Genomic DNA, 13,255 nt, shown 5'->3' with positions numbered 1-13,255 from the left:
GGTGTGATGGTGCTTTGCTAGTGATACTGTCTGTGATATATTTAGAATTCAAGGCACACTTTACCAGTCTGGCTACCATAGCATTCTACAGCGATACGCCATCCCATCTGGGTTGTGCTTAGTGGGACTATCATTTGTTTTTCAACAGGACAATGACCCAACACACCTCTAGGCTGTGTAAGGGCTATTTGACCAAGGAGAGTGATGGAGTGCTGCATCAGATGACCTGGCCTCCACAATCACCCGACCTCAACCCAATTGAGATGGTTTGGGATGAGTTGGACCGCAGAATGAAGGAAAAGCAGCCAACAAGTATTCAGCATATGTGGGAACTCCTTCAAGACTGTTGGAAAAGCATTCCAGGAGAAGCTGGTGGAGAGAATGTCAAGAGTGTGCAAAGCTGTCATTTATGGCAAAGGGTGGCTACTTTGAAGAATCTAAAATATTAAATATATTTTGAATTTGCTTAACACTTTTTTCATTACTACATGATTCCATGTGTGTTATTTCATAGTGTTGATGTGTTCACTATTATTCTACAACGTAGAAAATAGTAAAACATAAAGAAAAACCATTGGATGAATAGGTAGGTGTGTCCAAACGTTTCACTGGTACTGTAAGTATCTACAATACATTTTAGAAGCACCTTTGGCTTATGGTTTGCAGCTGTAAGAGCTTTCCACACCTGTATTGTGCAACATTTACCTGTTATTTTATGAAAATTCTTCAAGCTCTGTCAAATTGGTTGTTGATTTTTGCTAGACAACAGTTTTCAGGTCTTGCCATAGATTTTCAAGTAGATTTAAGTTAAAACTATAACTCGGCCACTGAGGAACCTTCTTCCTTGTAAGCAACTCCAGGTGTAGATTTTTGCCTTTGTGTTTTAGGCTATTGTCCTGCTGAAAGGTGAATTCATCTCCCAGTGTCTGGTGGAAAGCAGACTGAACCAGGTTTTCCTCTAGGATTGTTCCTGTGCTTAGCTCCATTTTATTTATTTTTTTATGCCCATAAAACTCTCCAGTCTTTAACAATTATAAGCATACCCATAACATGATGCAGCCACCACTATTCTTGAAAATATGGAGAGTGGTACTCAGTAATGTGTTGGATTTGCCCCAAACATAAACATTTGTTTTAAGGACAGAAAGGTAATTGCTTTGCCAATATTTTTGACTTGTTGCAAACAGGATGCATGTTTTGGAATATTTTTTATTCTGTACAGGTTTCCTCCTTTTCCCTCTGTCAACTAAGTTAGTATTGTGGAGTAACTACAATGTTGTTGATCCATCCTCAGTTTTCTCCTATCACAGCCATTAAACTCTTGACAGTTTTTAAGTCACCATTGGCCTCATTTGTTAAAACCCTGAGCAGTTTCCTTCCTCTCTGGCAACTGAGTTAGAAAGGACGCCTGTATCTTTGTAGTGACTGGGCGTATTGATACACCATCCAAAGTGTAATTAATAACTTCACCATGCTCAAAGGGATATTACATGTGTACTATTATTTTTTTTTACCCATCTACCAACAGGTGTCCTTCTTTGCGAGGCATTGGAAAACCTCCCTGGTCTTTGTGGTTGAATCTGTTTTTGAAATTCACGGCACGACTGAGGGACCTCACAGATAATAGATAATAATAATAGATATGTGTGGGGTACAGATATGAGGTAGTCATTCAAAACTCATGTTAAACAATATTATTGTACAATACGATTATGTCCATGCAACTTATGTGAATTGTTAAAGCACATTTTTACTCCTGAACTTTAGGTTTACCATAACAAAGGAGTTGAATACTTTATTAACTCGAGACATTTCATGTATAATTAATTATTAAAATTTATTCCAAATCAAATCGTATTTTATTGGTCGGATACACATATTTAGCAGATGTTATTGGTCCATATTTAACAGATGTTATTGGTCGCATACACATATTTAGCAGATGTTATTGCGGGTGTAGAAAAATGCTTGTGTTCCACTTTGACTTTATGGGGGTGATGTGTGTAGGCCAGTGACACAAATCTAAATGTAATCTATTTTCTATTCAGGCTGTTACACAACATAATGTTGAAAAGGTCTAGGGAATAATTTCTTAAGGCACTATGCCAGCTGTGTTTTTGCAGAGACAGCCAGATAATGTGACTCCCAACGTTGTTGAGGACCTTTTAAGGTCATACGCACAGCCTCTCCTGTGATGAGAAAGAGTCAGGAGCGCTGGTCAGATGTCTAAGAGGCTTCAGTGAAATTAGTGCAGGGGGAAGAAAAAAAAACACTCTCTCTTCTCCTATGAGGGAGAACATTACTACAATGTTGAACAGTGTCTTCACCTATGGAGGCTGGTGAGAGGAAGCATAGGAGGACCGGCTCATTGTCATGGAATATATGGGCCGGTATCAAAGACATCAAACACACAGAAGTTCCGTTCCATAAATTCCATACCAGCAATTTCAATGAACCCATCCTCCTATATCTCCGCACACCAGCCTCCACTGGTCTTCTCTCTGATGTAATAAAGAGATGTGATCCATCGTCATTATATTATTTTGTCAATGGAGTCATCAGACATAAAGGTAGTTGACTGTATTAGTCTGCCTCGATACCTGAGGTTTTATGTGGGCAGATACTCATCGGCCCGTATCCATCTAGCGTCTCAGAGAAGCAGTGCTGATCTGGGATCAGGTCCACCCTGCCCATGTTATTTTATTATCTAAAACGCAAAAACCGAGTCCACTCTTTACTGGAGGCGTGCGACATGACCCTGTCTATGGATGGGTACTCCATATACCATCACACCAGTATGACCCTATGAACACATTATCAGGAACAGATAACTGAACTCCTAGAGGTTGATGGCCCAGGGGAACAACACCTTTATATTAGGTTAGACTATTCTGCCAGGCTTGTGTCCACTAGAACCTAACTGGATAAATATGGACTGAAACAGGGGAAGGACTACCCGACCACGGGTATATGGACTGAAACAGGGGAAGGACTACCCGACCACGGCCCTATAAGAAACCCGTTTTCATCGTAAACCATTTTTGACATGGTTTGCTAATGTGCACTAATGAATATAAACCAGGCCAACAGACCTTCAATATCTATTCTGTTCTAATTCAATGTAAAAAAAAAAAAAAAAAAAGCTGTAAACACTAAACATAAAAGGGGAGCCATTTGGCACCAAAACACTCAGGCATACTTTATTGTGGTGGGGAGGTAAAGGAATGATTGGGTACGACAACGGGGGGAGGGAGGGGGTGAGGGGAAGCCACTTTGTCACATTCTAGAGCAGCCATATCAGTTTATTAGATTAAGATTCAAATCTTTACTACCAGAATGTAGACAAAACATGGTGCAAAACAAACCAAAACAAAAAAAACATTTGACATACTGACACAACTTACTCATCATTCACTTTTGTTTTTATATCTGAAGCAACAAGTTAAATAGTCAAAAAAAAAAAAGGTTTTACACTGCTACATTTCTTTTGAAGTTTTTAACAATCCAAGAAGTTTGCAGCCATGAGTAGTTCCAGGGCGATCTCAGGGGCGATGGGGAACTCTGGGATTTCCGTGGAGCTGTTGGTGTAGCGGACCTTGTAGGTGAAGTACATGCACACCTTGGACAGGACATGGGAGGGGATCTCTCTGAAGTTCACTTCGTTGGTTTCATTCTCTGCAAACTGACCTGGAGAAAAAGGGAGAAGTGACACATTAGGATGATGTAAATCCCCAACACATTATCCTGAATGTCTGCTTACCTCCTGGCCCACTCATCCAAATCAGAGTTTAGATAGGAGCTAGATGAGAAACCTGTTTTTTTGTTGTCATGTGATGCAGCTTGATATACATCTCCTGGACAGGACACGAATCTATCGCAAGGGTCTTACCCCTTAATGCTGAGTGCCAAGCACCGTTTCCCATTTTAAAAAGACTTTGGTATGACTCGGCCAGGGATCAAACTCTCAACCTTCCAATCTCAGAGCAGACACTAACCACTAGGCCACTGAGTTGGTAGACCAGCACCAGGCACAATCTTTGCTAAATCAAACACTGCTTACCTGGCGTTGATGGTCCCTGAAGTCAAGGGCTTACCTGGTCCACTCAACATGGCTTTGATGGTCCCTGAAGTCAAGGGCTTACCTGGTCCACTCAACATGGCTTTGATGGTCCCTGAAGTCAAGGGCTTACCTGGTCCACTCAACATAGCTTGGATGGTCCCTGAAGTCAAGGGCTTACCTGGTCCACTCAACATGGCTTGGATGGTCCCTGAAGTCAAGGGCTTACCTGGTCCACTCAACATAGCTTGGATGGTCCCTGAAGTCAAGGGCTTACCTGGTCCACTCAAAATGGCTTGGATGGTCCCTGAAGTCAAGGGCTTACCTGGTCCACTCAACATGGCTTGGATGGTCCCTGAAGTCAAGGGCTTACCTGGTCCACTCAACATGGCTTTGATGGTCCCTGAAGTCAAGGCGTGTTCCCTCTTCACTATGAATTCATGGCCATCAGAAGAGATCAGCTTCACATACATGGCATCTGGGCCCTCACAGCCACCGTAGGTCTTCTCTTCACCATCTAATGAGGGGGCAGAGGCAAAAGTAAGACTGCTGAAACTGGGGTGGCAAGGTAGCCTAGTTGTTAGAGCGTAGAGGCGGCAGGGTAGCCTAGTGGTTAGAGCGTAGAGGCGGCAGGGTAGCCTAGTGGTTAGAGCGTTGGACTAATAACCGAAAGTTTGCAAGATTGAATCCCCGAGCCGACAAGGTAAAAATCTGTCGTTCTACCCCTGAACAAGGCAGTTAACCCACTGTTCCTATGCCGTCATTGAAAATAAGATTTAGTTAACTGACTTGCCTAGTTAAATAAAAAAAGGTAAAATAAAACCCTAATTTCAATTTGTTGGTAATTTTTTGCATTATCCATTATATTAACCAGACACTCAAGTGGCCGGTGCAACAATGGAGAAACATTTCTTAAATGGAAGGCAAGATCAAATCAAATTTGATTAGTCATATATGCGCTCCGGTACCGCTTGCCGTGCGGTAGCAGAGAGAACATTCTTTGACTGGGGTGGCTGGAGTCTGACACTTCTTAGGGACATCCTCTGACACCGCCTGGTATAGAGGTCCTGGATGGCAGTACAACTTTTATTTTAGCAAATAAGCAATAAGACACCTTAAAAAAAAAAAAACACGATACTGCTACCTGCTGGAGAATATAGATTTTGGGCCCAGTTATCCCTCTCGCCTTGCTCTCTCTGCGAGTAATTCTTTTTTCCACGAGGTGCCATTTTGTCATTCATTATCTTGACAACAAACATTGAAACATGTCAACTGAACAATTCCACTCACCCATGTTATCTTCAAAATCGAAAAACTCTTGTCCCTGAAACAAACAGACGACTTCTGTTAAAAATCACTATGGTCACACTTCAAAATGTCTAATTGCAGGTGGCTGGCTAGATACCGTTAGCTGGCTAATTAATAACAAACACTGTAGCATTTTATTTGGTAGCTAAACGCGTTACATATTTTTTATATATTTTACATGGCATCCCTCAAATAGTTGAAAGCCTGAATCGGAGACGCGCCCATGATCTAACCCCTACCCGTTAAAACAGCTGAAGCACCAAGCTATCAGAAGGTAGCTATGTTAGCTAGCTGGCTAACCAGTCGTTACCTTCCAGTTGGACAAACAATCAAGGTACCAAAAATACAGCTATATATTCCGATGACAAATACATCTTACAATATAGAGATTTATGCGATATTAGTGATATAGTATCATAACAAAAATATAATTATGTTCATTACCACACAATAGTTGAATGTTGAGGTGTCGGCTAGCAAGATATTTTGACACAGGAAACGGTTCCGCTAAATAGTGTTGCGCGTCTGTAATTCAATCCGGAGGATACCGCACAATAGGTGATACAAGTTCCCGCTTACATTGGTTCTGGTCTGACATTTGTTTAAGGTTGACATAAATAAATCTAATCTGGTGGTGGAATGTATCAAATATTTTCAAGGTTTAATAGAGGTGCATTTAACAAAGCAAAACATTTATAGGGTTTCCTGACTTTTTTACCTTCATTTTCAAGATATCTGTTGCATGGTTTTGCAATGTAGAATGGGGCGACACCGCAGCTCTGTGGAAAAAAAGCAGTAGTACAAAAACGTCACAGAACAACAACAATAGCAGCAACACTGCAAAGGAAGTAGTATAATAATATTTCGTTATAGTAGATGTTTCCATACGGTTAGAGGGAATTATCCTTCATTGGGCCATCGATATGATTAATCGAAGTTTGTTTAATTTCAATTTCAATAATTATACTAAACTGGTGCAGTGCAAGATAGGATTGTTAACCCAACTGTCTCTCCAGGGGGCGCCTTAGACTGCTGCTCCATTCAGAAGGCTTGGTCTCCATCCTAAATGGCACCCTATTCCCTACACAGAGCACTATGCCCTATGGGCCCTGGTCAAAAGTAGTGCACTATGCCCTATGGGCCCTGGTCAAAAGTAGTGCACTATAAAGGGAATAGGGTGCCATTTTAGGACGTACCTTTGGTCTGGCTAGGCTAACACGCTAATGTAGCGCTGGCACTGCTGTTCAGGCCTGTCAGCCCTAGTCCTGACAGGGGACAGCAACTGCTGGCGGACAGACACACACCCCAACAGCCCCCTGCCCTACCACAGGCCTTATCAACATAGGCCTGAAAGAGAGAGAAAGAGAGAGAAGACAGAGAGAGAGAGAGGGTGGTGGTGGTGAATGTGTGTATGACATCTGTACCTAGGTTTATATCAGTGTTGTTTTGTGTATTTGTACTGATAAGATATTTATACTTGTCAGACCAATAGAGCACTTTGAATTGTCAATGTGTGTGTTGGCTGAGAGAGAGAGAAGTAATGAGAGAGAGAGGGTAGAGAGAGAGAGTGAGACAGAGAGGGTAGAAAGAGAGAGAGAGGAAGAGGTAGAGCGAGAGAGAGTAGAGACAGAGCGAGAGGGCGAGGTAGAGAGAAAGAGAGAGTGAGAGCGAGGAAGAGAGAGAAAGGGAGAGAGAGAGAGACAGAGAGAGAGAGAGAGACAGAGAGAGAGAGAGAGAGAGAGACACATAGAGAGAGAGAGAGAGAGAGAGGGATATGGAGTGAGAGTGATAGTGTGGGTTACAGGTGGATAGGTTGGCAGGGATCTGCTGAGCGTGTCAAACAGGAAAGTGTGACCTTAGTCATGATGAGTGTGGATCACCCATACTAGCCAAGTCAGCGACCTGACTTTAGTAAGTGCGACATACACGTGTGAAAGACAGAGAGAGAGAGAGATGGAGTGTGTGTGTCACTGTCCTCTCTCGTGTGTGTGTGTGTGTGTGTGTGTGTGTGTGTGTGTGTGTGTGTGTGTGCACTTGTGTGTGTGTGTGTTCTACTTTGTAGAACATGATTCATACTGTATCTCATTCCCTCATCATATTGTTACAGATTGATCATGTCTCATGTACAGTTTAGCATGGTTCTCAGTTAGAGCCTGAGTGGATCATCTGATACATCTGATACTACAAACACATTATTCTAACACAGTATACTACTAACACATTATACTACTAACACATTATACTACTAACATATTATACTACTAACACATTATACTAACACATTATAATACTAACACATTATACTACTAACACATTATACTACTAACACATTATACTACTAACATATTATACTACTAACACATTATACTAACACATTATTCTAACACATTATACTACTAACACATTATACTACTAACACATTATACTACTAACACATTATACTACTAACACATTATACTACTAACACATTATACTACTAACACATTATACTAACACAGTATACTACTAACACATTATACTACTAACACATTATACTACTAACACATTATACTACTAACACATTATACTACTAACACATTATACTACTAACACATTATACTACTAACACATTATACTAACACATTATACTAACACATTATACTAACACATTATACTACTAACACATTATACTACTAACACATTATACTAACACAGTATACTACTAACACATTATACTACTAACACATTATACTACTAACACATTATACTAACACATTATAATACTAACACATTATACTAACACATTATACTACTAACACATTATACTACTAACACATTATACTAACACATTATACTAACACATTATACTACTAACACATTATACTACTAACACATTATACTAACACATTATACTACTAACACATTATACTACTAACACATTATACTAACACATTATACTACTAACACATTATACTAACACATTATAATACTAACACATTATACTACTAACACATTATACTACTAACACATTATACTAACACATTATAATACTAACACATTATACTACTAACACATTATACTAACACATTATACTAACACATTATACTACTAACACATTATACTACTAACACATTATACTACTAACACATTATACTACTAACACATTATACTACTAACACATTATACTAACACAGTATACTACTAACACATTATACTACTAACACATTATACTACTAACACATTATACTACTAACACATTATACTACTAACACATTATACTACTAACACATTATACTAACACATTATACTACTAACACATTATACTACTAACACATTATACTACTAACACATTATACTAACACATTATACTAACACATTATACTAACACATTATACTAACACATTATACTAACACATTATACTACTAACACATTATACTACTAACACATTATACTAACACAGTATACTACTAACACATTATACTACTAACACATTATACTACTAACACATTATACTAACACATTATAATACTAACACATTATACTAACACATTATACTACTAACACATTATACTACTAACACATTATACTAACACATTATACTAACACATTATACTACTAACACATTATACTACTAACACATTATACTAACACATTATACTACTAACACATTATACTACTAACACATTATACTAACACATTATACTACTAACACATTATACTAACACATTATAATACTAACACATTATACTACTAACACATTATAATACTAACACATTATATTACTAACACATTATACTACTAACACATTATACTACTAACACATTATACTAACACATTATAATACTAACACATTATACTACTAACACATTATACTAACACATTATACTAACACATTATACTACTAACACATTATAATACTAACACATTATACTAACACATTATACTACTAACACATTATACTACTAACACATTATACTACTAACACATTATACTACTAACACATTATACTAACACATTATACTACTAACACATTATACTACTAACACATTATACTAACACATTATACTACTAACACATTATACTAACACATTATAATACTAACACATTATACTACTAACACATTATAATACTAACACATTATATTACTAACACATTATACTACTAACACATTATACTACTAACACATTATACTAACACATTATAATACTAACACATTATACTACTAACACATTATAATACTAACACATTATACTACTAACACATTTTAATACTAACACATTATACTACTAACACATTATACTACTAACACATTATACTAACACATTATAATACTAACACATTATACTACTAACACATTATAATACTAACACATTATACTACTAACACATTATACTACTAACACATTATACTACTAACACATTATACTAACACATTATACTACTAACACATTATACTACTAACACATTATACTACTAACACATTATACTACTAACACATTATACTAACACATTATACTACTAACACATTATACTACTAACACATTATACTACTAACACATTATAATAATAACACATTATAATAACACATTATAATAACGCATTATAATAATAACACATTATACTACTAACACATTATACTAACACATTATACTACTAACACATTATACTAACACAATATAATACTAACACATTATACTACTAACACATTATACTAACACAATATAATACTAACACATTATACTAACACATTATACTACTAACACATTATAATACTAACACATTATACTACTAACACATTATACTAACACAATATAATACTAACACATTATACTACTAACACATTATACTACTAACACATTATAATACTAACACATTATACTAACACAATATAATACTAACACATTATACTAACACATTATACTACTAACACATTATAATACTAACACATTATACTAACTCATTATATTACTAACACATTATAATACTAACACATTATACTAACACATTATACTACTAACACATTATAGTAACACATTATACTACTAACACATTATACTAACACATTATACTAACACATTATACTACTAACACATTATACTACTAACACATTATACTAACACATTATATATACTACTAACACATTATACTAACACATTATACTACTAACACATTATACTAACACATTATACTACTAACACATTATACTAACACATTATACTAACACATTATAATACTAACACATTATACTACTAACACATTATACTACTTACACATTATACTACTAACACATTATACTACTAACACATTATACTAACACATTATACTACTAACACATTATACTAACACATTATACTAACACATTATACTAACACAATATAATACTAACACATTATAATACAAACAAACACATTATACTAACACATTATAATACTAACACATTATACTAACACATTATACTAACACATTATACTACTAACACATTATACTACTAACACATTATAATAACACATTATACTACTAACACATTATACTACTAACACATTATACTACTAACACAATATAATACTAACACATTATAATACTAACACATTATACTAACACATTATACTAACACATTATACTACTAACACATTATACTACTAACACATTATACTACTAACACATTATACTAACATATTATACTACTAACACATTATAATACAAACACATTATACTACTAACACATTATACTAACACATTATAATACTAACACATTATACTACTAACACATTATACTACTAACACATTATACTACTAACACATTATACTACTAACACATTATACTAACACATTATAATACTAACACATTATACTAACACATTATACTAACACATTATACTACTAACACATTATACTACTAACACATTATACTAACACATTATACTAACACATTATACTACTAACACATTATACTAACACATTATACTACAAACACATTATACTACTAACACATTATACTACTAACACATTATACTACAAACACATTATACTACTAACACATTATACTACTAACACATTATACTAACACATTATACTAACACATTATACTAACACATTATACTACTAACACATTATACTACTAACACATTATACTACTAACACATTATACTAACACATTATAATACTAACACATTATGCTAACACATTATACTACTAACACATTATACTACTAACACAGTATACTACTAACACATTATACTACTAACACATTATACTAACACATTATACTAACACATTATACTACTAACACAGTATACTACTAACACATTATACTACTAACACATTATACTAACACATTATACTACTAACACATTATACTAACACATTATACTACTAACACATTATACTACTAACACATTATACTAACACATTATACTAACACATTATACTACTAACACATTATACTAACACATTATACTAACATATTATACTACTAACACATTATACTACTAACACATTATACTAACTTATTATACTACTAACACATTATACTATTAACATATTATACTACTAACACATTATAATACTAACAAATTATACTAACACATTATACTACTAACACATTATACTACAAACACATTATACTACTAACACATTATACTACTAACACATTATACTAACACATTATACTAACACATTATACTAACACATTATACTACTAACACATTATACTACAAACACATTATACTACTAACACATTATACTACTAACACATTATACTAACACATTATACTAACATATTATACTACTAACACATTATACTACTAACACATTATACTACTAACACATTATACTAACATATTATACTACTAACATATTATACTACTAACACATTATACTACTAACACATTATACTACTAACACATTATACTAACACATTATACTACTAACACATTATACTACTAACACATTATAATCTCACATTATACTAACACATTATACTACTAACACATTATACTAACACATTATACTAACATATTATACTACTAACACATTATAATACTAACACATTATACTACTAACACATTATACTAACATATTATACTACTAACACATTATACTACTAACACATTATACTAACATATTATACTACTAACACATTATACTACTAACACATTATACTAACATATTATACTACTAACATATTATACTACTAACACATTATACTACTAACACATTGTACTACTAACACATTATACTAACACATTATACTACTAACACATTATACTAACATATTATACTACTAACACAGTATACTACTAACACATTATACTAACACATTATACTACTAACACATTATACTAACACATTATACTACTAACACATTATACTACAAACACATTATACTACTAACACATTATACTACTAACACATTATACTAACACATTATACTAACACATTATACTACAAACACATTATACTACTAACACATTATACTACTAACACATTATACTACTAACACATTATACTAACACATTATACTACTAACACATTATACTACTAACACATTATACTACTAACACATTATACTACTAACACATTATACTAACACATTATACTAACATATTATACTACTAACACATTATAATACTAACACATTATACTACTAACACATTATACTACTAACACATTATACTAACACATTATACTACTAACACATTATACTAACACATTATACTAATAACCTATTATACTAACACATTATACTACTAACACATTATACTAACACATTATACTGCTAACACATTATACTACTAACACATTATACTACAAACACATTATACTACTAACACATTATACTAACACATTATACTACTAACATATTATACTACTAACACATTATACTAACACATTATACTAACACATTATACT

General features: G+C 34.1%; 1 protein-coding gene across 2 annotated transcripts; it reads right to left on the bottom strand.

Moving 5' to 3' along the window:
- Positions 1-3,159: 3,159 nt before the first annotated feature.
- LOC110489525 (elongin-C) lies at positions 3,160-5,934 on the bottom strand. Of its 2 annotated transcripts, XM_036945670.1 has the most exons (4): positions 5,810-5,934; positions 5,348-5,381; positions 4,431-4,574; positions 3,171-3,687 (listed from the first exon to the last, which is right to left on the bottom strand). In XM_036945670.1, exons 2-4 carry the CDS (start codon positions 5,349-5,351, stop codon positions 3,497-3,499), a joined length of 339 nt encoding a protein of 112 aa, XP_036801565.1. In that variant the 5' UTR covers positions 5,352-5,381; positions 5,810-5,934; the 3' UTR covers positions 3,171-3,496. The 2 variants fall into 2 exon arrangements, with proteins under 2 accessions (XP_036801564.1, XP_036801565.1); XM_036945669.1 differs by lacking the exons at positions 4,431-4,574; positions 5,348-5,381; positions 5,810-5,934 and adding an exon at positions 4,095-4,317 and having other exon boundaries at positions 3,160-3,687.
- Between the last annotated feature and the right edge of the window lie 7,321 nt (positions 5,935-13,255).

Source organism: Oncorhynchus mykiss, chromosome 15 (genome assembly GCF_013265735.2).
Source record: "Oncorhynchus mykiss isolate Arlee chromosome 15, USDA_OmykA_1.1, whole genome shotgun sequence".
Classification (NCBI taxonomy): domain Eukaryota; kingdom Metazoa; phylum Chordata; class Actinopteri; order Salmoniformes; family Salmonidae; genus Oncorhynchus; species Oncorhynchus mykiss.
Note: the sequence above shows the minus strand (reverse complement) of the source record. Positions and strands in the feature narration are given on the sequence as shown.